At 38.6% G+C, this 26,898-nt stretch overlaps 2 protein-coding genes across 2 annotated transcripts in view; one reads left to right on the top strand and one right to left on the bottom strand.

Annotated features, from left to right (window-relative positions):
• Positions 1-6,080: 6,080 nt before the first annotated feature.
• LOC138319838 (uncharacterized) lies at positions 6,081-7,052 on the bottom strand. Its single transcript, XM_069262968.1, has one exon. It carries the CDS (start codon positions 7,050-7,052, stop codon positions 6,081-6,083), a length of 972 nt encoding a protein of 323 aa, XP_069119069.1.
• Positions 7,053-11,382: 4,330 nt separating this feature from the next.
• Positions 11,383-26,898, top strand: part of LOC138319431 (dipeptidyl peptidase 3-like) — a 71,466-nt gene continuing 55,950 nt past the window's right edge. The window contains exons 1-3 of the mRNA XM_069262590.1: positions 11,383-11,482; positions 21,984-22,148; positions 23,754-23,873. Coding sequence (XP_069118691.1) covers positions 21,993-22,148; positions 23,754-23,873 — 276 coding nt within the window. The 5' untranslated portion in view covers positions 11,383-11,482; positions 21,984-21,992. The remainder of the gene's footprint in view (positions 11,483-21,983; positions 22,149-23,753; positions 23,874-26,898) is intronic.

The raw sequence follows: 26,898 nt of genomic DNA, 5'->3' as shown, positions 1-26,898 counted from the left end.
GTCAAGTCAAAGTTATCATCATTAAATTCCAAAGTTCAACTTCAACATTTTCTTTCGTCATCTTTACATCGTGACAAAACGTACGGAAGTTTCCGTATGTTATTCGGATCATATACTTTCTCATCCGTGACTGTTACTTAGCTTTATGTTTTCTAAATTTTGAAAACTGTAGGATGAAGAGATGCAGCTTCTTCGATTCTCTGAAACCATAAAACTGACTTTGATATAAAAACCTTCCTTTGCCAATGTCAAACTAATATGTCCTGAACTGTCGTTTGCCGGACGTCGACGGGCGAGGAAAAAGGATAAAAATTAATCAAGTTCAATCATTAATCATGATATAATTATGTTCCGTATCCTTGGCAGATCTATATGAAACTAATTCTCTTTATATCAATTTAATTAAAAGAAACACAATATAATGTTTATAGGAGTGGATGGTCTACGACATAGAAGATTCCATTTTAATTAGATTTTATTGAATTAAATATCATTATTATTCCTTTCATTTCTTCCAAAATTGAGTATTACATAAAGAAATGACATTTAACACGAAAACATTAAACAACCAGCAAATAGATATTGACAACACAAATTCACGTCTTATATTTAGTAGTTAGTTGAGATTATTCATAACAATAAAGATCTCATGTGTAAAAGCTCTGTACAAAAAATACATTTCCTAATATAAACTCCTCTAATTCTCTTTTTTTTTACATCAAAGGTTTTATCCAACATGGTATTACATAAATCAAACTCTGATAAATTCTGAAGTATTGACATGAATTCTAATCCAAAATTATTGATCAACAATCACCAGTATTCATCACGAAATTCACTATTTATATCACACTGCAAAATAATATGGGTTACATGATCATTAAAATCCATTTCACAATATTGATATGATTCTATACAATTTGGTATTCGTGAGTTTACAAACATTCAAAATACAATGTACATGTCTTTAATACTGTGAGAACTTTACAGTGAGTTTCCAAAGAAAGTGCCAACTAGTTTTAGGGTAAATGAATCTAATAAAATCAACCTGGTATATCGTTTGACATACGTTCTAACCGTGATTGTTGTTCACATTTGTATACGTTTTTATAAACAAGTTTTCGCCAATGTTTTTACCAGGAGAACTACCAGATTTAATACAATCAGTAAATGTATCATATAATGCGTATTTTCGTAATATTCTTATGATGTCTGGTATAAAACCTTGTTGTTTACATTCAAAAATTTCGTAATAAATGTTGTGAAAAAAATTATGAGTATTAAAAAACTTCTATCCATGACAATAGTTTGATCATATTACAAACAATATTTTCTGATGTCAATATATGATAAACGTCAGTCCTGGTTCTCTTCCTAAAGTCTTGAACTGATTTGACAATTAAAATCATGCGTTCGTTCTAACATGGTTATCCTCTTGGAAAATTCACTTTTCGACATCAATTGTTATACATCATACATTTCCTTAGGATAACCCATACTTAACCTATAAAAGCAGGCCGGTGTGCCACACATGCACAGTGCCAAACGCCTTATTGCTGTCTAAAATGCTACATAAGTATTTTAAGTGTGTTCTAAATTACAATTGATATATCCATACAAACTAAAGGATGCACACTATCCGGATGATGGCAATGATGATGGGGCCACATACAGACCGCGGCGGAGGAACGACGGTGAGCGAGGAAGTATGAGAACACCGTCATTTAACATTAAGCCAGCAACGTATGATGGCAGTGGCTCGTGGCTGGATTACAAGGCTCATTTTGAATCTTGCGCTGCGCTAGCCAACTGGACGGAGACAGAAATGGGTTTGTACCTTGCTGTCTCGTTACGCGGTCAGGCACAGGGTGTGCTGGGCAACCTCCCTGGTGGACCTCGGAAAAAGTACAGAGACTTAGTGAATGCATTAAGTGAAAGATTTGCAACGCCAAATCAGACCGAGCTTTACCGTGCCCAGTTGCGGGAGAAACGACAGAAGACAACAGAATCTTTGCCGGAGCTTGGTCAAAGTATAAGACGGCTGGCGAAACAAGCATACCTGACCGCTCCATCTGATATTATAAAAGTATTAGCAAAGGAGCAATTCATAGATGCGTTGGTGGACTCCGACATGAGGCTAAGGATAAAGCAAGCCCGGCCAAGCAGTCTTAATGAAGCAATTCGTCATGCGGTTGAATTGGAAGCATGTGTTAAGGCTGACCACAAACACAAGGAATCACAGGGATTTATACGGCCCATCATCCAGACAGGGATGTCTGACCAACAGTGCAACAAAGCGATGGGAGTTCTGACAGCAGCCATGGTAGATGTACAGAGCACACTGACAAGCTTACACACCCGGATAGAACATTTGTTGACACATCGAAGCAATTGTCGGCAGTCCAGCGGTCGTTATACTAACGGTCGGATTGGTAACTGCTTTAACTGCGATGAAAAGGGACATCATCAGAGGGAATGCACTAAGCAAATGAAGAATGGCTGGTCAAGAGGTAGGAAGAGAAACATCAAGAACTCCCCAGTAAAACGCCAGATACACGTACATGGACAGGCTGCAGAGCCAGGTATCTATGTTGAGGTTCTCATTGACGGAGTTAATGGCAAGTTTTTGGTGGATACAGGAGCGACACTGTCGCTGATCTCTGACAATATGTTTCAAACGGTGTGTGAGAAAAGTGGAAACAAAATGAGTCTGACAGAAGTTTTACCTGATGTATTATCGGCGAATGGAAACCCATTGGTTGTGAGCGGACGAACTAACATTCCAATAGTGATTGATCACTATCTGTACAACACAAATTTGGTAGTTGCCAGATTATCTGTTGACGGGGTCCTAGGACTTGATTTCCTGAAGAACGAAAAATGTGTTGTGAATATGATGGAACAAAAATTATTCATCGAAAGCCACAGAGTTGACATACACACTGAAGGGAAATTTGAACTGTTTCGCAGGGTCATTTCCTCAGACGAGAAAAAGCCGTTGGTGAAGCCAGAGGTTTGCTTGATGTGTGCTGTATGCGAGTTCCAAGCCAAATCTCGCAGTAGGTTGCGTCGTCACAACCTAAGGAAGCATGGCGCAACAGTGACAGGTCCACTGCATAGTGATGTAAAAACATCAGTTCCGATAGTCACTACAAGCCTTTCAAGAGCTAAGGGTACACGAAATGGTCAAGTGAGATATGACAAGCCAGGTACTAACTGCAAGAGTGGGAGAAAATAATGGCGGCCATGTCCAATGTCTAAGAGAAAACTGCGAATTAAACAATTACGACATGGGCATCGAAATTATGGCATATGTCCTTTATTTAATGAACAAAGATCATCACTCAGAACCAAAATACATAACTCTAATATCCCCCACTCGCATTTTAACGCAAAAACTCTACTGCATGGCTGTGACAATTGTGATGAAGAAAAAAATACATATTTATTGCAATGCATATCAGAATATATATCTGAAACTAAAAGATTTTTTTAGATTTTTCTACTATGATAGGTTGGGGAGATACACTAATAATAATATTCATTCATAATGTAATGTTAAATGTTAAAATATTTTGTTGATAATTGTACTATACCGGATTTGTTTGGAGATGGCTAATATAGGCTTTGCCTGTTGCCAAATCTATTTGCATATTATTGGCAATAAAATTTGTTGAAATGAAATTATGGCAAAAGGCAGAGTCCTCGGGTTGACAAACATCCTCCGAAAACTGTGCAAACTCCAATGTCGACACAGGCAATGGCTGGAGCATTCATACAGGGCAAGAAGGCTCGAGGGGCACACAGGAGAGTCGCGTGGAAAATGATAAGGTGTGCAGTAGACTCTAGGAATATGGATGGTGATGGGTTTGTAGTCGGGTGTCAAGGGCTAGTGTTACGGTGACCAAACAATGGTTGTGGTTGTATCATGCGGGACGCATGATCTTAAGGAGGGGGTAATGTGATGATTTACGGTTAGAGTTACCTCCCTTGCATCACGTTTGGTTAACGTTGGTGATACTACATACACTGCAATTTGATTAATTGTGTGTAATTATAGTGATGGATTAATTTGCCAAAATGGTAAAATATACTCGACAATATTGTGGCGATGTAGAAAGAATTTGAATAGGCTCATATAAGTTATTTTGTGAAGCATATTGAAGAAGAAATTAGAGCTACAAGTTACTATATGCAAATGAGCTATACCACTGGCAGGGAACATTAATATTTACGTTTAAGGAATCACACAGCTATGTGTGGGGCTGGATACTCTGCTCAAAGTATACGTTGGCAAACACTAACTTGCTTTGGGATAGAGATTGGTCACTATACAAAGTACTGGTGCCAGAAGCTCCTGAATAAGGGGTTGCCTGCAAAGGCTACTCTGGTTATCGGTACGGTGTGTGTGTCGCTGGTAGCTCCTGAGTAAGGGGTTGCATGCAAAGGCAGACTGGTGGCGTGCACGTTATATAGTGGTGTCAGTACCAGTGTGTCCTGACCTGTAACATTCTGGTACTGGTGGTTGTATTCAGCAGAGGTCTGTAAAACATGACACTGGCGATTTTCTCTCATCAGTCCAACATCATTGGGAAGCCACAAACGGCTTGTAAAGATGTATAGTGATATTTACAATAATGGTAAAATATTTAAAATGATTGCTTAAATCCTTAATAGTATGTCCTAGGTTTATGTATAATATAATATCTTTCCTAGGTTGATGGTGAAAATTTCGTGGCGTGGTTTTTCCAGTGCTTGTTTAGCCTATTTTTGAAAATATTCAGGTTTTCAGCATTGACCACATCAACAGGGAGAGAATTCCAGGACTCCACTATCCTGTTACTGAAAACATTTCTTGCCGAGTTGAGACGAAAGGGTTTCTTGTAGAGTTTTTTATTATGACCTCTTGTACCTGTGTGTCTCATTGGAGTACACATGTTCTCACTGGTAACAATATCGATTTTGTTGATAATTTTGAAGGTCTCCACCATATCGGCCCTCAGTCTTCTATATTCAAGTGTTGGGATACCCAGGGTCTTCAATCGGTCCGGATAGGAGAGATCTTTGAGGTTTACTAGTCTTTTTGTGCCTCTTCGTTGGACGTTTTCGATGGTTTTTATATCTTTTTTAATCCAGGGAGACCAAACGACAGAACAGTATTCCAAATGAGGTCTAACCAGAGTCTTATACAGTGTTTTAAAAGTTTGGTTGTCAAGATACGTGAATGTTCTAAAAATGATACCCATGATTTGGTTTCCCTTTGTTGAAGCTTTATTCACTTGATTTGTAAACTTCAGGGTATTATCTATTGTGACTCCCAGATCTTTTTCACTGTTGGTTTTCCCAAGTCGTATTCTGTTGTCGCCGTCCTTTATGGTGTATTGTCTGTTAATGGGGATATTTCCAATTTCCATATGCTTGCATTTTTCTTTATTTAGTTTCATTAACCAGAGGTCAGTCCAATCGGAGATCCTGTCAATATTTGTCTGTAGCTCTTCACAGTCCTGTAATGTGTTGATTTTTGAATACAATTTGGTATTATCCGCAAACAGTTTGGTAACACAATTCACTACCTCTGGGATGTCATTGACATAAATTAGAAATAGTATGGGCTCGAGTACACTTCCTTGAGGTACACCGCTTTTTACTTTTTTGGTTTTGGAGCTTGTTCCATTTATAATAACCTTTTGTTGTAGTCCCGACAGAAATTGTCGAATCCATGACAGAATTTTGCCTCCAATTCCATAGGATTTTAATTTGTATATGAGGAGTCTATGGGACACTTTGTCAAAGGCTTTACTAAAATCCAAATAAATAACATCGATGTTGTTGTTGTTGTCAAAGGCCTGTGTCCAGTGTTCTAATACCTCCAGGAGCTGTGTTGTGCAAGACTTGCCTGATGTAAATCCATGTTGTTCTGGTGACAGTAAATTGTTGATCTTTAGGTGTTCCATGATATTGTCACGTATTATCCTCTGCAAGATTTTACAGGGTACAGATGACAGACTAATAGGACGATAGTTATTTGGATCCTTTGTTGATCCTTTCTTGTGTATTTGGTAAACATTTGCTGTGGTCCATTATTTTGGCACTACACTTTCTTCAATTGATTTTTTGAAAAGTGAGGTTAAAGGCTTTACTATGATGTCCTTTGTTTCTAGTAGAAGTTTCGGATGAATTCCGTCCGGACCAGGTGATTTATTTGGTTTTTGCTTGGATAGTGCCTTTAGTACTATTTCCTCCGTGATTTCAAAATCTATCAGTGGACTCGTTATATTCCTCCTGGGTAACGGGGGTAAATTGGTATTCCCGTCTTCCACAAATACACTGACAAAAGAATCGTTCATAACTTCGGCTGTTTCTTTATCTGTTTCTGTTAGGTCTCCATTTGGATTATTGACTCTGGTGATGGTAGATTTTGTCTTTGTTTTTGATCTGACATAGTTCCAGAAGAGTTTTGGGCTATCCTTTATGTTTTCAGCTATGGATTTTTCGTAAGATCTTTGTGATAATCGCAACAGTCTTGTGGCTTTGTTCCTGGCAATTTTGTATGATTGATAGTTGTTGTCTGTTTTGCAGTGGAGATACTTTGTCCATTCTTGGTGTTTCTTCTTTACAGCAGATATTGCATCTTTATTGATATATGGTTTGCGGATATCATTGGATCGCCTCTTGTATAATGGTACATGTTTTTCAATACTGGTAGATAAAATATTCATAAGGTGTGTCCAATGTTCATTCGCATCCATATTTGTAGTATCTTCTGATGCGTGTTCAGCCAACTCTTTGTTAATAGATACGTAATTACCTTTAAGAAAGTTGCGTTTATCGATGTTTTGTTCCAGGATTTCAGCATAGCATAAAATGTCAAATTCTAACATTAGGTGATCACTTTTGCCTAGACCTGGATTAAACTTGATGTTTGTAATCATTCCTTCTTCATTTGTTAGGATGAGGTGGAGTAAAGATGGAATCTGGTTCTCCCTAATTCTTGTCGGTCTTTTGACATGTTGGGTGTAAAAGCAGTCCCTTGTTACCTCCAACAACCTCATGGCGATATGTACATCACCTACAGAGGTTGTGTTGGTATTCCAGTCGATTTCTTTACAGTTGAAATCACCCACCAGTAATATGTGAGAGAAGTTACCATTAGAGATGGTTTCCAGTAGATTTACTAGTTTATTGTTGTTATCTTCATTACTGCTAGGGCTTCTATAAATACAACATATGGCTAAATTATCTCCTCTTCTTAGGTTTATTCTACAAATAACATATTCATCGAAGGTGGTATTAATGTCTACTGCGTCATGGGTAATAGATGATCTAATATAAATGGCCACACCTCTCTTGTTTGAAGATTTTCCAAAATGAACACTGTAGTTATCGATAGAATATGACTGGTTGTTGATGACATCAAGGGAATATTTTGGATATATTTCCGTTACACATATTATGTCCGGGTTTTTTTCTTTAATTTCTACTTCCAGTTCAGTTTTCTTTGATAGTGTTAACGTGTCCACATTACTGTATAAAACTTTAAGGTTTGCCAATCCTTGGTAGCGGTTAAAATTGGTAAAAACTGTATCCTATGCCCTCTCTACTGTTGGTGATGTTGGTTCATCATCTGTGACCTCAGTTACTATAGTGTTTCCTGTTGTGTCCCCGAAGGTTAATGTTTCCGCATATGGGAAAGTTACGTCATCTCTATGATCAAGTAGGGTCTCTTGCGAGTATAGATCATCTGACATTGAGGTATCATGGTTAGAGAGACTTGTCGCCATAGTTGGATCTATAGGGCTGATGGATATAGTGTCTAAGGATTCTTTGGTAATAACTCCTTTTGGGAGATGAGGTATATTTGGAAGTGTAGTCCTGGGCCCCTTTGTTGTGTTGCTTGACTGTAGGTTTAGTCTTTCTCTACCTTGAGTGCCTTTAGATTGACGTCTCGGTGTAAACAGTTCTGTATTTTTTGGTATTGTTTCAGCACTATTAGAGGGAGGGTGTTTAGGTGCTCCTATTTCTTCTCTCTTTTTCTTTCTTTCTTCTCGCTGTGTTTTAGTTTGGTCACTTTTCAGGATAACCTTTTTCAAACGAGTCGGAGCCTTATCCGATATATGTCGAGCATTTTCAAGGAGTGCCTTCTTCTCTGACTTTTCTATCATTACTATAAGAAGAGGTCTGGTCTTGGCAGAATTGTACTTTCCCATTCTGAATTGAGTGGTAATTTTGATGTTTTTACCGATTAGGCTTTGTGTCAGATCGTCTATATCCTTCTGGTCATTGGTTTTCCTGTCCATGTTGTTCTGGTCAGTCTTTTCAGGGACATTGAACAGTATGATATTTAGCCTCTTGTTCTTGCGCTCCTCTAACTCTTTGTGACGTTCATCAACTAACTCTTGTATCTGTGTTTTGAATTCTCTTGTAATGTCTGATGTCACAGTTTCTTTGATACTATTCATTCCAGATTCAAAATGATCCTTGCGGTCTATTTCAAGTTTATCCAAACGAGACTCAATTTTGTTGAAACGGTGATTGGTATTGTCACAGAGTTTCCTTAGGTCTGAACCCATCCCTATCAATGTTGGTTGTAACCTGGCACATGTTGAGCACGTCCAAAGGAAATTTTCAAGTTCACCGTTTACTATACAGCTGTACATATTATCCGAGATACCTGAACAACGCTGACAAAAATACTGTTCACATAGATAACAGCGAAGGGCTTTTGAGTTGGTATCAAGCCTTGAATCACAGCGCCCACATATTTCATTCTCAGAGCCTTGTCGTGCCCTTTTGGGATTTTGTTTATCTGTTTTTGTGTCCACTGGTCTCACTGGTAAAGCTGCTTGTTTGTCCGTCATGTTTGTGAATGTAAGTATTACTAATAACTGTATTTGACTAGCAGAGTGACGAGTTACTCCTCACCAACTCATGTTATAAGTTATTTTATTATATGACTGGTGCTTTTGCTGTATTTTGATTGGTCAATACGTTTCTCAGAAGTATTCATCAACTGCGATATCAACCCCGAAATCGGCGGCAAAAAGCACGCGAGGTTACTGGACTCAGTCCAGATACCTCTCGCGAGTCCAGTAACCTGTGTCAAAAATAGATCGAGGAAAACTCCCTTGAAATGTGACGTCATAATCACTTTTGACGTCAAGTCGTACCCAAATATAGCGTAACAGGAGTTTCCCTCATTCAATGACGTCGGGATAATCTATTGTGACGTCAATATTATAGTCGGCAACATATATGGCGGAAGGCAGCAAGTTTACTGCGATCAACGGTGACAACTGCAAACTTCAATTTATGGAAAACGTTCAAGAATGCCAGACGGGCTGCAGTTGATACAATATTCCAGTTCTACCAGTCTAAACCGTTAGCAAGAAGCATTTGGATATTTACCATATACTACATGTAATTGCTTTTGTAAACAGAAAGTTTGCAAATATCATCTTGTTTTTTTGTAGATTTTAAAGTCTTTTTGAAGAGCCGGGTTAATATCATGTAAGTTTCATATAATAAAACAGTTATCGACCTATTTTCAGGTGGATACGGTGAGTTATCAACCCTCGAAAATGATATAACCCTCGGCCTCCGGCCTCGGGATATATCACTTACTCGGGTTGATAACTCACCGTATCCACCTGAAAATAGGTCGATAATTGTATAATATAGATATTGACAAACAGGTACTGTTGTTGGACTGATGAGAGACAAAAAACCACAAATATGTTGATCAGGATGTCGAATATTACAGATATAAATAAAGTAGTAATTAGCACTTGATTGTGGCAGGTCGAAACCTACCTACACTTCATGTGTAATGGTCTCCAAAAACATTGGACATTAACTATGGTTACTGATAGTACAAAAATTCATACGATTGCGTCAGGGGTTAGTCACAGGAGTGACAGAGGTATTTTATCATTACCTTGGAGCAGGACACTGTCCGTCAGGCTCGTACTGGCAGTCGTGCCAGGGGTTAATTACCACAGTGACAGAGGAAGTATACTGTAGGTGCATCGGAGCAGGACACTGGCAGTCGTGCAGGGGGTTGTCCCCGGAGCATAACAGGGACTGAGGGGATTAGGACACTGTCATCTCGGCGACAGTGCTTACTTATAGAGACTCGGCAGAGTGGTGGTGTCTGTACAGGATATAGAGTACAGGTTGCTGGCTAGTTGTGAAGCCAGGGTTAGTGGACACGACACTTAGGCAGTGTCGGGCATACCGCAGGACGCGGTACACGTCGTAGGTACGACGGGTGGCAAGGCAGGCGATAGGGACAGAGGCACTGTCCAGGCCTGTGTACATATCCAGTTGTGTAAATAACTTGTAAATACTGTTCAACTGCTCGACCAGGTAGTCGAGGAATCCCGATCGCTACTGGAGCAGGTAGCTCCGTCTAAATTGAGAGGTTGCACGTTACAATAGATGTACATAAATTGTTTTGGTACGCAGACTGTTGTCTGTTTGGAAAGCTCTCGGAATATAAAACATAGTTTATTCTGTTTTAAACTATCATCTCAAACACTGGTAGCAATGTAATGGCCCTAGGGCTGTCCAGATTTTCTTTTGGCTTTCCTTGACCCTTATAAATGGTGTATTAATAATCCAACTTTTCCCCTAATGTTTAGGTCTCATTATCTATTACCCTGAGCTTTTCTATTGTAAAGATGCCAAATAGAGTTTGATTTAACTTGCCAGATTGAGCAGTTTCATTAAACTGTATTGACATGTATATATATACATGTATATTTATCGAATACAATTCGTATGTGCCTACGAAAAGTAAACATTTCTTTTCTTTATAGCCTAAGAAAGGTACGCCTTCTAACCTTGGCCAACCGATTGTAATCCAAATTTAAAGTTTCCTTCTAGATGTCATGTTATTGTACCATTTTAATAACTCCTCACTCCAATATGGTTTCGGGAAGCTTTTGAATTCACTTTTTGAGAGTGATTTATTAGTTACACACATTAAGGTCGTGAAATACTCTCATTGAAAGTTTCAGTATTTTCAATTGTACCATTAACGTTATTTTTACGTAAGTAAAAAACATTTACTTTCACACACGCACTTGTAAAAATTTCAAAACAGAAAAGAATTGAAAAAAAGGGCAAAAACAAAAATAAAGCCTCCCCGGCGGGGAATTGAACCCCGGTCTCCCGCGTGACAGGCGGGGATACTTACCACTATACTACCGAGGATAGAATTATGTAATGAAATTTATCTTTATAACCATAAACCTTCCGGCTATTTTTGTTGCTTTTCACATCTTGTTTTCTTTATACATATACGACTAAAGTCGTTATTTTTTATTAAAACAGTTGCATCATATAACGTTATAATATAATTGAACAAAAAGTGCTAAATGTTACAGTAAACTATAAACTTCCGGTTCTGTCTGAGTGATCTCCCTTGTTGACGCCGGCTTGAGAAGATCTGAAAAGACTTCGAAGAAGTGTTGTTATACATGTAAGTTTTGTGTGACGTTCTTAAGCATTGTCTTTCTGTTTACTTTATAGCTAATTATCATTCACCTTCATAACAATAATATAAGCACAAAAAATACATAATTCATCGTTTAAAAGCATCTGATCATCGTTATAACAGGCGTTTTGACAACTTTCGTTTTACACATTGTTACACTTGTACACTGCATGAGCTATTTATAACGCACACTAAGACCTAACGTTAATTAGAATAATTTAGGCCTACGTGCTTGAAATTAGTTCATGCTCCAATCTTATTCCAGAACATGACTGAAGGCATGTATCGACATACTGTAGTGATTTTGGAGATACAGATTATTTTATTAGAATGGTTATATGTTTGGTAGAGATAGTGTATATATCTGTACGATGCGTGATCATAGATTAGTTATTGTCAAGTTAATTCTACTCGAGTTGCTTCCCTTTAGGTGTAGTGCGTATATTGGTTTAGCTAGCGCTGTAATGGTACGGTTACTAGTATAGGACGTCTGATATAGGTTTACGCATCTCGCTCAGGTTCGTGGATAGCGCTCTTCCGTTTAAACTCTATAGTTTGCATACACTGAAAGTCAGTTGTTCACAGGTAGTGGATTTTGGGTAGAGACATATATGGTCAATTTCGGGCAGTGTCGCATTGCGGACAAAAGCCGTGGTCCATATTAGGCATGATGCTGATCTATCAGGAGCACGTGCAAACGGTTAAGGTTGGGATTGGTCAGTAGAATAATTTGGGAGTTAATGAATATTAATTGTTATTGAAGCGGTATAAAAAGAGGTGCGCGCTTTACTTATCAGAGTTTTTCCTGTAGTTTTAGAAGTGAGTGGAAGTGCCGTTACTTTGTGAGGATGGACTTGTAAATACTTATGTGAAAATGGGGTGAAAGGACTTGGCCAAGTGTGAATGTACGATCATGGAACAGTGTGAATTATTAACTGTGTTTGAATTTGCTGTGGATTAATAAAAATGTGAACTTTATCTATTGTGTCAAGTAGTTTATCGCACCACATTTCATCCCAAAAAGAACTTATACGTCTCGTCGTCGCCAACATGTAGGCGGCCGACGTTACAATTGGTGGCAGCGAAGGTGGGATGATTTTAATATGTGGTTGTGATAGAATTTAATCAACACAATGGATTTTAGTACGCCACGGAGAACTGTTAGACCTTCGGTGCGTCGGAATTTATCTCAGGAGTTCGACGAGATGGATTTAACTAATACTACGCCTGTAGCATCGCCACAATCTCCAAGTAGTCCACAGCCATGTGTAGTTAGTCCAGGAACTCCTAGTATACACAGGAGACAACACCAATTCGGGAAGTTTGTGTTCAAATGGATTTTAGCTTTGATGTTCATCGCTTTGTGTGTTTGGACTTTGTATATCCGTTACCCAAACCACATCATTGTGTGTTTTACCAAGGAATGTATAATTATCGGAATGATGACCATTGGGTTAGCAGTAGCTCTGTCTCTAGTGTGGAAATTAATGAGAGACCCGCTAACAATGGACATGGTACAGGATATACGTCAGGGATTTCTTGATAATAACACTGAAACTGAGGAGGATAGCGGTAACGTAACACCGGGAGTAAGACCACAAACTTTCCAATTACCGCTAAAACGCACGTTCAGTGGACAGGACAAGGAAATATGGAGTGAGTACATTCGCTATTTTGATAATGTCGCAAGTTTGAATAACTGGAATCCAGACAGGGCTTTGAAAGTGTTTTTCACTGTTTTAAGAGGCCAAGCTGAAGTGTTCGCGTATGGATTATCAGAATCAACTCGCGCAGACTGGAGCGAATTAAGGAATAAAATGGACGAACGTTTCGGTCATAAAGCTATGAAAGAAAGTTATATTGCTGAGGCAAAACTCCGGAAACGTAAAAATAAGGAATCTTTCCGTGATTTCGCACAGGAACTTCAGGACATGTACAGGAGAGCTTACCCGGACAATCGTGAGTACGTAGAGGAAAGTTCGTTAAAAACATTCCTAGATAACTGTAGTCCTTCTGAAAACTTCCGTCTAGCTATTAGGCGAATGCGGCCTAAAACGGTGCAGGAGGCTGTTACTTACGCTATGCAAGAAGACTGTATCCAAATAAGTGAAAAACATCAGAAACCCGGCGGGCACCATGTGTACAATGTGAAGGCGAGAAACGGTAAAAAACCTGAAACAAACGCCAAAAAGCTGGCATGTTTCGAATGTGGAAGTACGGAACATTTGCGGAATAAGTGTCCGAAATTACAGAAAACCAAATCGTCAAAGGATAACAAATCTTCAGATAAGCAGTCAAACGACGAAGCACTGGTGCAGTAGGCCGTGCGCCAGTCAGAAATTCGAGGAGGCCTAGCCCAGGAAATATCCAAAGTCATAATTCGCACGTAAATTGGGAATTAGGAACAGACATTGGTGAAAATGAAGAAACGGATTTATCTTCCGCGGACAACCGCAAACAGGAAGAGACGGAGGAATTACTCGAAATAAAAGTTCAAGGGAACTCGAGTATGACAGTGAAAGGGATGATTTATGGAAATCCCTTAACTTGGAAAGTAGATACCGGCGCCAGGAGAACCTTCATAACAGAGGATACTTATTGGAATATAACGCCGGACGAGCGTCCTGAGTTAGAACCATCTCGCACGCGCTTCGAAACTGCTGACGGAAAGGAAATAAATGTTGTAGGAACGGCGATCATGTGTTTAACGTTTAGTGATGCTAGTGTGGAATTCCGAGTGTTTGTCGGACAAATTAAAACTAATTTGTTGGGACAGGATTTTATTACAAAATTCAAGTGTCAGTGGAATTATGATACGTGGATGTTTAATATCAATAATACACCTCGCATGGATTATTCAAACAAAACTGGAAATAACTTCGTATGTAGCCGTGTTGTCAGTGCAGAAACTGTGAGTATACCCCCTATGCATGAAGCTGTGATCAAGTCAAAACTGACTAGAAAAACTTCGTCTGTTGAGGGAGTGTTAATACCCGAACAGAAATTTATGTATTCTCACAGATTGGCGTTGGCGCGAGTGTTAGTGGATACTACACAGGGAAATATATATGCCAGATTATTCAATCCGAACACGGAATCTGTTACGGTTAAACGAAATACGCATATGGCGTTATTCATGCCGGTTAAAGCTGTAGGAGGACAGATAAATGTCGACTCCGAGGAAATAGCTCACATAACAGAATCGGAAAGAACGGAGTTACCCGAACATTTAACGGATATGTTTGATCGAGGTTGTGAACATTTGACAGTGCCCGAACGGGACGAATTTAAACAGTTTTTAGCGGAACGACAAAGTACGTTCGCGGATCCTAAAGGAAATATGGGGACAACAAATCTTGGAACGCACGAAATCAGACTTAAAGACGAGACTCCTTTTAAGGAGCCTGTCAGGAGATTCCCTTTGTTTAAGAGACAGATTTTATCTGAGGAAATTGATAAACTGGAGAAACAGGGAATAATAGAAAAAAGTTCTAGCCCGTGGACTTCAAACTTGGTTTTGGTTAAGAAAAAGGATAATTCATGGAGAGTATGTGTCGACTATAGACGCTTAAATGAGCAGTCAATTAAGGATGCGTATCCTATTTGCCGTATAGATGATAATTTGGACGCACTCAGTGGAGCTGTATGGTTTACGTCGCTGGATTTAAATATGGCTTATCATCAAGTTCCGATGAAACCGGAAGATAAGGAGAAAACCGCGTTTGCTACACCTCAAGGAGGATTGTATCAGTACACGAAAATGGCTTTTGGGCTTTGTAATGCACCAGCCACGTTTTCCAGGATTATTGAGAAGGCCCTCAGTGGTTTGCAGTGGCATATTTTAGTTCTCTATCTGGATGATATTATTGTGTATGCGAAGGATTTTAGGCAGCATTTGTGTAATTTATCAGCTGTGTTTGACCGTCTAAATAACGCGAATTTGCAATTAAAAGCGCGTAAATGTAACTTCTTCTGCAGGGAAGTTAATTTCGTCGGCCACCTGGTGTCCAAGGACGGAGTTAAGACGGATCCTTCAAAAATTGCGGCTATTAAAGCGATGTGTGCTCCAACTAATGTTACTGAGTTGAAGTCATTTCTGGGACTTGTGTATATTATCGGAAATTCGTATTCGGTTTCGCACAAATAGCGAAATGTCTGCATGACCTCACCAGGAAAGGTGTTAAGTGGTCATGGACTGAGGAGTGTAAGGATGCATTCAACGAACTGAAGGAACGGCTAATATCTGCTCCGATACTCGGATATCCAAACATGGAAGGTGGAATGTTTATTCTAGACACGGACGCTAGTAACTTTGCTATTGGTGCGGTATTATCCCAAATTCAAGATGGCCGCGAAGTAGTTATTTCATACGCTAGTCGATCACTAACTCGGGAGGAACGGAATTATTGTGTCACCCGGAAAGAAATGCTCGCAGTGGTGTATTTTGTGAAGTATTTTAAACATTATCTTCTTGGTCGTGAGTTTCTGATAAGGACAGACCATGGATCATTACGGTGGTTGTACAAATTCAAGGATCCGGATGGACAAGTATGTCGGTGGATTCAGAGATTAAGTGAGTACAATTTTAAAATTCAACACCGCCCTGGAGTAAAACATACTAACGCGGACGCGTTATCTAGATTACCTTCTGATAGTTGTAAGCAGTGTAAGTTACCGCTTAATTATGAGTACAATGGTCCAGTTCAATCAACTTCTACAGAACTCAGAGGAAATCCACAGTGTGTAAAAGATAGTGAAGTCGACGATATGTCTGAAACTTTGGAGAATTTGTTCGAATCTGTGGAGCCCATAGAAAAGAAAAAGGCAAAACGGGGTAGAATCCCGAATAGACCACCTATGTCTGTTAACAAACCCATACCGGAGAATGAGCTTACTCTCAAGCAAATAAGTGTGGCTCAAGAAAAAGATGAGCACATTGGACCTATTATTAAACTACTAAAGAAGTTTAAAGATAGTGGTACGAAACCGGATATAGAACTGTTATCTGCGTACAGCTACGAGTCCAAATTTTGGTTTGCTAGATGGGATTTACTTGTTTTAAAAGACAATGTTCTGTATGAAAAATGGATCGAGGCGGATGGAAAAGAGAGACTAAGGATCTGTGTACCTGTATCTCTTAGAGATACTATTGTGTGGTATTTACACGATTCACCTGTTTCCGGACATCAAGGTATGTTTCGCACCTGGGTACGGGCCAAAGTTAGCAAATATTACTGGCCGGGAATGAGACAATACATAATGGATTATGTAAAGGCGTGCGATGTTTGTGAGGAAAGAAAGAAACCATCCGCGAAAAAGCGTCATCCCATGAAAACGTTTGTGTCAGGAAGTCGCTTTGAAAGAATAGCAGCCGACATAACGGGGCCATTTCCTAAGTCCGACCGGGGGAACGCATATCTTCTTGTGGTATCTGACTATTTCACAAAATTTACAGAAGCATATTGTGTTCCAAATATAGAGGCGGAAACGATCGCGGATGCTATATTCAAGGGATGGATTAAACGCTATGGATGTCCAAGGGAAATATTTACAGATCAGGGATCTCAGTTTGAAGGGAAGTTGTTTAAAGAACTGTGTAAATTCTTGGGGATTTATAAAACTAAAACAACGCCGTATCATCCACGCGCCGATGGAATGGTGGAACGGTTTAACAGAACGGTTAAAGACATGCTCTCAAAGTACATCAGTGAAAACCAAATAGATTGGGACGAATATATAGATGGAGTTATTATGGCTTATAATAGCACTCCACATCAAAGTACGGGTATTTCGCCTCACAGGATGGTTTTCGGAGAGGAGATGTGTGTACCATTAGACATTTCAATGGGTGAGGGTCTAGATGATCCTGAACGCTACATCAACCGTTCGGATTATGTTCGAAAACTTGTGCAAAAATTGGAACAGTCATTTAGTACGGCACGGGAAACAATGGGCCGGTCGGCATTGCGTCAAAAACATCATTACGACAAAAATGTAAAGGAAAGATCATATGATGTTGGAGATAAAGTAAGGAGATTTCAACATAAAATTATCACAGGAACTAAACCTAAGTTAGCTAGAGATTGGACCGGACCGTGGACAGTGGTCGAGCGCCTCAGTGATGTGTTGTACAGAATTCGCCACTCTGAGAGATCAAAGGCCGTAGTGATACACGGGGACAATTTGAAGCCATACCGTGGCTCAGAGATGGTCAACACAGAGGACACCTGGGCTACGGCCAGCGCTAGCCCAGCGGGAGTCTCCACCCCTGTCACCCCTCCCGAAAAATTACCTAAGCGTTTGGACTCGCCCGGTCCAACGACTGACCACCGGTCACCCCCCGTTGCCAAGACGACAAGGACTGGACGAGCCGTAGTAAAACCAGCGCGCTATCGCTAATTTGTCACTTTTTGAGCCATCAACGGATTAGAATCAACTTTACAACACCCTGCTGGATTTGACGAAAATGAGGATTGAGGATAGTATCGAGGTTCCGGACCTGGCGTCCTATGCCTTTAGGGATGAGGACACAACAGATGAAAGGTTTAATGAACTGTTGGAAGACCTGTTTGGAAATGAAGACGAGGAAGTCATAAGTCCACCGGGATCGCCAGACTCCACGGCCTCGACATGGAACTATGGCATTTCGTCAGGATACCCTAGTCCAGAGTCCGTCGTGCTGTATCCAGACCATCAGGAAACCCTGTCGTCACCAGCATCTCCAGCTGAGTCCGTAGCTGGAGATGTTACGGTCAACAGAGCGATAACTATCAGATTGATAACAACCACCACCACCGGACCGGACGGCTCTTCAAGGACAACGCGGGTCTCGGAGATCGTATTCAACAACAGTAGCGAGAGCCCAGACGTCAGCCAGATATGCAGGGACGTACTGCAAGACCTACATGAGCATGCCCAACGATAAAAAGAAATTAAATTTATTCAGACCGGCCGGAAATTTTTAGAAATATATTTGGATTATTACATGGTAAATCAGAAGTCACCGATGAAAAAGAAAAAGAACAGAAAAATAAATTCAACGACTTAATGCCCTTTATGGACGCAGGCCCCTGGGGGGATGAAAATTGGATTATTAAATTACACTACAACAGAAGAAAATCAACGACTAATTGCCCTATATGGACGCAGGCCCCTGGGGGGATGAAGATGGATTATAAGTGAAATTAATTATATTTTCGGCAGATTATTTAAAAAGTGACATTTCGTATATTTGGATTTATAACAGCGACATTTCGTATATTTGGATTTATAACAGTGACATTCCGTATATTTGGATTTATAACAGTGACATTATTTTGTGACCATTCTTTGGATTAATACCCTTTGGATTATAGTAACAATATTTTAAAAGTTACCTTTGGATTTACGCAGGGATTTACATTTAATACGTGACAGTGAACTTACTATGGGATTTATATTTTACTGTGATGCTGGATTAATGGTGCTGAACTGTGTTGTGATACTTTACACATAAAGTGACAATTTAACGATACATTCCGGTGGATTTTTATTAGGACATCCAATACTAGATGAACTGTGATAACTATAATAATTATTTTTGTGTTACTTTGGATCACATATATAAACATGTGAAATTTTGGAATTTAATTCGCTTTAATAAGGTGAAGTATATGTTGAACGATTTTTAGTCATGATATTTTATATGTATATCAAGTCAATGTAGGGTCTTATATGTTAAATATGCTAGCGCATAATTGGGCATAAGGGTGGATTTTAAAATAAAGTTTTATATATAGCGTATATTATGTCAGGAGATACATATATACCCTCGGGGGTTGGCTTTTAAAAAACAAATAATTTGAAGCTTTAATAATAGCTCAAATATATAGAGATGCGTATAGAATAGAATATACGTAAAGCAAAGTGAAGAGATTAATGTTAAAATCTATATTTCACAAACTATATATGTTTACTACCATAATGTGTGTATGGGTATGGAAGAAGTATGGGAGATTTTATTAACATTTATTGTACCATATTTTTATTTGTTAAACTTTTCAAGTGACTTGAGAAGAGTTTATGGTCAGTTTTATATATATAGTTAATAACTGTTGATTATGCGAAGTTTATCTTTAATGAAGAAATATCTCTATTTCTGATGTTTTACTGAAATAAGGAGATAATTTTGTTGGTGCATTTATTATGGGTTATCGTGTTGTTCATAGTTATAATTAATATGTGGATAGATTATGTATTTATTTTAATGTGTAAGGCATTAAAATACTAGTTGGTGATGTGGATAAGATAGGACAGACGGTGCCTTTTCTTGTGAGAATTTAAGAAATTAAAGTGGAGTTGTCGTATTGGTATATTTTCATGCATATGTAGCTCGCTTGCTCGCGATGTGCAGCTAGATAGATTATATGAGTTGAAGTTTTATTTGAGGATATATATTTTTATTAATTAGTTGTGATAACGTTCTTTTGCTATGTTTAGATGTTTGTGAGGACACAAACTCTTCGAAAGGAGGGGGTTGTGTAGTGATTTTGGAGATACAGATTATTTTATTAGAATGGTTATATGTTTGGTAGAGATAGTGTATATATCTGTACGATGCGTGATCATAGATTAGTTATTGTCAAGTTAATTCTACTCGAGTTGCTTCCCTTTAGGTGTAGTGCGTATATTGGTTTAGCTAGCGCTGTAATGGTACGGTTACTAGTATAGGACGTCTGATATAGGTTTACGCATCTCGCTCAGGTTCGTGGATAGCGCTCTTCCGTTTAAACTCTATAGTTTGCATACACTGAAAGTCAGTTGTTCACAGGTAGTGGATTTTGGGTAGAGACATATATGGTCAATTTCGGGCAGTGTCGCATTGCGGACAAAAGCCGTGGTCCATATTAGGCATGATGCTGATCTATCAGGAGCACGTGCAAACGGTTAAGGTTGGGATTGGTCAGTAGAATAATTTGGGAGTTAATGAATATTAATTGTTATTGAAGCGGTATAAAAAGAGGTGCGCGCTTTACTTATCAGAGTTTTTCCTGTAGTTTTAGAAGTGAGTGGAAGTGCCGTTACTTTGTGAGGATGGACTTGTAAATACTTATGTGAAAATGGTGTGAAAGGACTTGGCCAAGTGGGAATGTACGATTATGGAACAGTGTGAATTATTAACTGTGTTTGAATTTGCTGTGGATTAATAAAAATGTGAACTTTATCTATTGTGTCAAGTAGTTTATCGCACCACATTTCATCCCAAAAAGAACTTATACGTCTCGTCGTCGCCAACATGTAGGCGGCCGACGTTACAATACAAGTGTTATTTATCCTAAGTTAAAGTAGCATTCTTTTTATAAATTGGGAGATATCTACATATGTTTGTTCAAAAAAATGATTAGTGATAAGGACCTACATATTTTTTCGACTTTTAAAAATAAACATTCATATTTCTGCATTTTTGAACATGATGATCATCATAGTCAAGGATCAACAATTGTGTATAATACACAATACATGTTCTTCTAACACATATACAATTGTAAGTGTATATAGCCTACCGAGGTACACCTGTACATTGACAATTTGGACGTACATGTATACTGTATACATATGCATGTTTTCCCCTTGAAACATCTTGTATATAAAGAATTTTGAGAAGGCTAATAGAATGTCTGGAAATGGTTCAGTTTAACATTACAGAGTCATACACATGAATGTAGATTTTTGAAATACAAATGAAAAAGGACCCATTACAAATAGGAGAAAAGCAGGAAGTTATATTCTCTGCACCTTTTCTATTTCAAGTTTTCAAAAGCTTTTATTCCTAAATCATAGCAAATACATATGTATGACACAATGATAATATATTTCTTTTCCTATAAGTGAGTTTTTTTATTTCTCACAAGACACTTCTCTGTGTCCATCACTGTCTTTATCTAACTCCACATCCCTTGTAAGACATTTTCTAGAATGAAAGGGGAGTTAGGGTTCTGGTTTTCAAATACAAATACAATCATTCAATATTTTATTAAAAGTGTCAAATATTTTATATGGTGGAAAACTCCACATCCCTTGTAAGACATTTTGTAGAATTAATTTAGTTTAACCTTGCCTGAAATGGTCCCATCCAATTGATGTTATTTTTTGTGTCAATTATCAAAATAAAAAATCCAAGATGGCCTTCATCTTGAAAATTGAAAACACATTTAAAAGTTCTTCAACAGTTACTGGTACTGAAAATTTGTCTGAATTTAAAGAAAGAGCAGCTGAATAAGTGTAGATATTTCTAGACTCTCCCAAAACCGTTGCCTTATCCAAAGTCCATGATGGATGCCAAAGTCACCATATTAAAAATCATATTTAATTCAACTAAATTTGATTTCCTTGCTATCAACTGATGTCAGTGTTACCGTAAAGAACCTTGGGCCTCTTGTTAATTTTTATTGCGTACTAATGAAATGGCTAACTGTACAGAAAACCTTGATATTGACTTTTCCTGCAGACTGACAGAATGGCCGACTATTCCCAGTACGTGATGCCCAATGACACAGGGCTGTGTTTGCTGGACTGTAGTGCCGCCTTCAGTGGCCTGACAGACAGGGAGAAGTTGTACGCTCACTACATCTCTCAGGCCTCCTGGTATGGAGGCCTAATTGTCCTAATACAGGTAAGTCTGTTAATTTATTAATAAATTGGATATATTAGCTACATCCTAATACAGGTAAGTATGTATATTATAAACAATAGATTGGATATATCTATTAGCTACATCCTAATACAGGTAAGTCTGTTAATTATAAACAATAGATTGGATATATTTATAGCTACATCCTAATACAGGTAAGTCTGTTAATTATAAACAATAGATTGGATATATATTAGCTACATCCTAATACAGGTAAGTCTGTTAATTATAAACAATAGATTAGATATATATTAGCTACATCCTAATACAGGTAAGTCTGTTAATTATAAACAATTCCATTATATTTCAATCCATTATATTATGCATTTTTTCCCTGTGCTTTTCTATTGTAAAGTTGCCAAATAGAGTTTGACTTAACTCGCCGGATTTAGCAGTTTCATAAAAATGTGTTGACATATATTTATCAAACCTTCTGACTTTGGCCTACATGCAATTATTATACATGTTTAGTATTAGAGACAGAAAGTACAATGCATAAAGCTTTTTAAAAGAGTATAATGACAATTTTTGGATAAATGAACTAATTATCTTTTATGGCCTGGTTCATACAGGGGGCCAACTTGATGAAAATGGATGTTGCCATACATTTTTTGTATTTGGTGGATGGACTGATGAGTAAATACATTATATTGTATGACAGTCATGTGATTTTTTTTTAGAAAATATGAGATTTGAAAAATTATTTTAAAAATCAGGATATTTACTATAAAACAGGGAAAGGGATGACTGTCGCCATATTGGAATTTTTACCCCCACCTCGATTATTGTTATTATAGTTATTTTTTTCGCAATAGTATACCTTTTTTCCTAGAGTCATAGTCACTCATTAGTCATATGATAATTCATAAACACACACATACCATGCAAAAGCATATAAACAATGTCTATATGGTCAAATGCAATATTTTAATTCAAAATTACCAGCGCTTTCTGACTTGTGACACTGAAAGCAATGTTCTAGTGGAGAGCGATTAGAGTGACTTCCCCTGCAATGTAATTCATCGGTTTAGTCAGAGGTATTCCGATACATTTTAATATTAAAATTTTCCGCGAAAACAAACGTATCGGAATATCTCTGACTAAACCGAAGAAATTACATTGCAGGGGAAGTCACTCTAATCGCGTCCAAAGGGACAAGTGCATAAAAAAGTATATGTTGACCCCTGAAGAGTTTTTGTGATAATAACTAAAAAATTAAAAAAACTAGGTGAGCAAAAAAGGTCCTCTGGGCCTCTTGTTTAAAGTATTTTTGATAAACGAGATCCATTTAAATAGATTTGTCCTGTTTCATGAAGTGAATACATCAATCTATACATACGGCTTGATAATTTATTTTCATTTCGATTATTTATTTTCATATTGGATACATCGTAATACAGGTTAATCTGTTAATTCTGTTAATTAAGCATCAATAGATTGGATAAATAATTGGACACAGATAGATCCCAGATAACAGAAATGTTGTGGTAGAATATGCAGTTACCAACCTGTTTCATATACTTTATGTTATACATGTACTGTAAATGTTATTGGTGTGGAAATATTCTGGTAAATGCTGTTTTCCAGACCTCTCCAGAATCGCCAGGAATCTTTCTGCTACTACAGAAGGTGTTTCGTGGCCAGACTGTGGATCAATTAAAGGAAGCCACAACAAAGGAGGGCTTACTTACAGAGGAACAGTTCCAGGTAGGAGGACACTTGGCAAACACGTTATTAACAATTGTTTGCTTGAATGATGGCTCTGTATTCTAATCCTAAATATGGTGTCAAATGCACTTGAGGGTATATTGTGTTGATGGATGGTGGTGTGGGGTATATTTGACAGTACCTATTTTAATGTGTTGATGGATGGTGGTGTGGGGTATATTTGACAGTACCTATTTTAATGTGTTGATGGATGGTGGTGTGGGGTATATTTGACAGTACCAATGTGTTGATGGATGGTGGTGTGGGGTATATTTGACAGTACCTATTTTAATGTGTTGATGGATGGTGGTGTGGGGTATATTTGACAGTACCAATGTGTTGATGGATGGTGGTGTGTGGTATATTTGACAGTACCAATGTGTTGATGGATGGTGATGTGGGGTATATTTGACAGTACCAATGTGTTGATGGATGGTGGTGTGGGGTATATTTGACAGTACCTATTTAAATGTGTTGATGGATGGTGGTGTGGGGTATATTTGACAGTACCTATTTTAATGTGTTGATGGATGGTGGTGTGGGGTATATTTGACAGTACCTATTTTAATGTGTTGATGGATGGTGGTGTGGGGTATATTTGACAGTACCAATGTGTTGATGGATGGTGGTGTGGGGTATATTTGACAGTACCAATGTGTTGATGGATGGTGGTGTGGGGTATATTTGACAGTACCAATGTGTTGATGGATGGTGGTGTGGGGTATATTTGACAGTACCTATTTTAATGTGTTGATGGATGGTGGTGTGGGGTATATTTGACAGTACCTATTTTAATGTGTTGATGGATGGTGGTGTGGGGTATATTTGACAGTACAAATGTGTTGATGGATGGTGATGTGGGGGTATATTTGACAGTACCAATGTGTTGATGGATAGTGGTGTGGGGTATATTTGACAGTACCAATGTGTTGATGGATGGTGGTGTGGGGTATATTTGACAGTACCTATTTTAATGTGTTGATGGATGGTGATGTGGGGTATATTTGACAGTACCTATTTTAATGTGTTGATGGATGGTGGTGTGGGGTATATTTGACAGTACCTATGTGTTGATGGATGGTGGTGTGGGGTATATTTGACAGTACCAATGTGTTGATGGATGGTGGTGTGGGGTATATTTGACAGTACCTATTTTAATGTGTTGATGGATGGTGATGTGGGGTATATTTGACAGTACCAATGTGTTGATGGATGGTGGTGAGGGGTATATTTGACAGTACCAATGTGTTGATGGATGGTGATGTGGGGTATATTCGACAGTACCTATTTTAATGTGTTGATGGATGGTGGTGAGGGGTATATTTGACAGTACCTATGTGTTGATGGATGGTGGTGAGGGGTATATTTGACAGTACCAATGTGTTGATGGATGGTGGTGTGGGGTATATTTGACAGTACCAATATTTGACAGTACCTATTTTAATGTGTTGATTGATGGTGGTTTGGGGTATATTTGACAGTACCTATTTTAATGTGTTGATGGATGGTGGTTTGGGGTATATTTGACAGTACCAATGTGTTGATGGATGGTGGTGTGGGGTATATTTGACAGTACCTATGTGTTGATGGATGGTGGTGTGGGGTATATTTGACAGTACCAATGCGTTGATGGATGGTGGTGTGGGGTATATTTGACAGTACCAATGTGTTGATGGATGGTGATGTGGGGGTATATTTGACAGTACCAATGTGTTGATGGATAGTGGTGTGTGGGGTATATTTGACAGTACCAATGTGTTGATGGATGGTGGTGTGGGGTATATTTGACAGTACCTATTTTAATGTGTTGATGGATGGTGATGTGGGGTATATTTGACAGTACCTATTTTAATGTGTTGATGGATGGTGGTGTGGGGTATATTTGACAGTACCAATGTGTTGATGGATGGTGGTGTGGGGTATATTTGACAGTACCAATGTGTTGATGGATGGTGGTGTGGGGGTATATTTGACAGTACCTATGTGTTGATGGATGGTGGTGAGGGGTATATTTGACAGTACCAATGTGTTGATGGATGGTGATGTGGGGTATATTTGACAGTACCAATGTGTTGATGGATGGTGGTGTGGGGTATATTTGACAGTACCTATGTGTTGATGGATGGTGGTGTGGGGTATATTTGACAGTACCTATTTAAATGTGTTGATGGATGGTGATGTGGGGTATATTTGACAGTACCTATTTTAATGTGTTGATGGATGGTGATGTGGGGTATATTTGACAGTACCAATGTGTTGATGGATGGTGGTGAGGGGTATATTTGACAGTACCAATGTGTTGATGGATGGTGATGTGGGGTATATTCGACAGTACCTATTTTAATGTGTTGATGGATGGTGGTGAGGGGTAAATTTGACAGTACCTATGTGTTGATGGATGGTGGTGAGGGGTATATTTGACAGTACCAATGTGTTGATGGATGGTGGTGTGGGGTATATTTGACAGTACCAATGTGTTGATGGATGGTGGTGTGGGGTATATTTGACAGTACCTATTCTAATGTGTTGATTGATGGTGGTGAGGGGTATATTTGACAGTACCTATTTTAATGTGTTGATGGATGGTGGTTTGGGGTATATTTGACAGTACCAATGTGTTGATGGATGGTGGTGTGGGGTATATTTGACAGTACCAATGTGTTGATGGATGGTGGTGTGGGGTATATTTGACAGTACCAATGTGTTGATGGATGGTGGTGTGGGGTATATTTGACAGTACCAATGTGTTGATGGATGGTGGTGTGTGGGGTATATTTGACAGTACCAATGTGTTGATGGATGGTGGTGTGGGGTATATTTGACAGTACCTATGTGTTGATGGATGGTGGTGAGGGGTATATTTGACAGTACCAATGTGTTGATGGATGGTGATATGGGGTATATTTGACAGTACCAATGTGTTGATGGATGGTGGTGTGGGGTATATTTGACAGTACCAATGTGTTGATGGATGGTGGTGTGGGGTATATTTGACAGTACCAATGTGTTGATGGATGGTGGTGAG

Source organism: Argopecten irradians, chromosome 3 (assembly GCF_041381155.1).
Source record: "Argopecten irradians isolate NY chromosome 3, Ai_NY, whole genome shotgun sequence".
NCBI classification, from domain to species: Eukaryota; Metazoa; Mollusca; class Bivalvia; order Pectinida; family Pectinidae; genus Argopecten; species Argopecten irradians.
The sequence above is the reverse complement of the archived record's forward strand: the minus strand, read 5'-3'. Positions and strand labels throughout refer to the sequence as shown.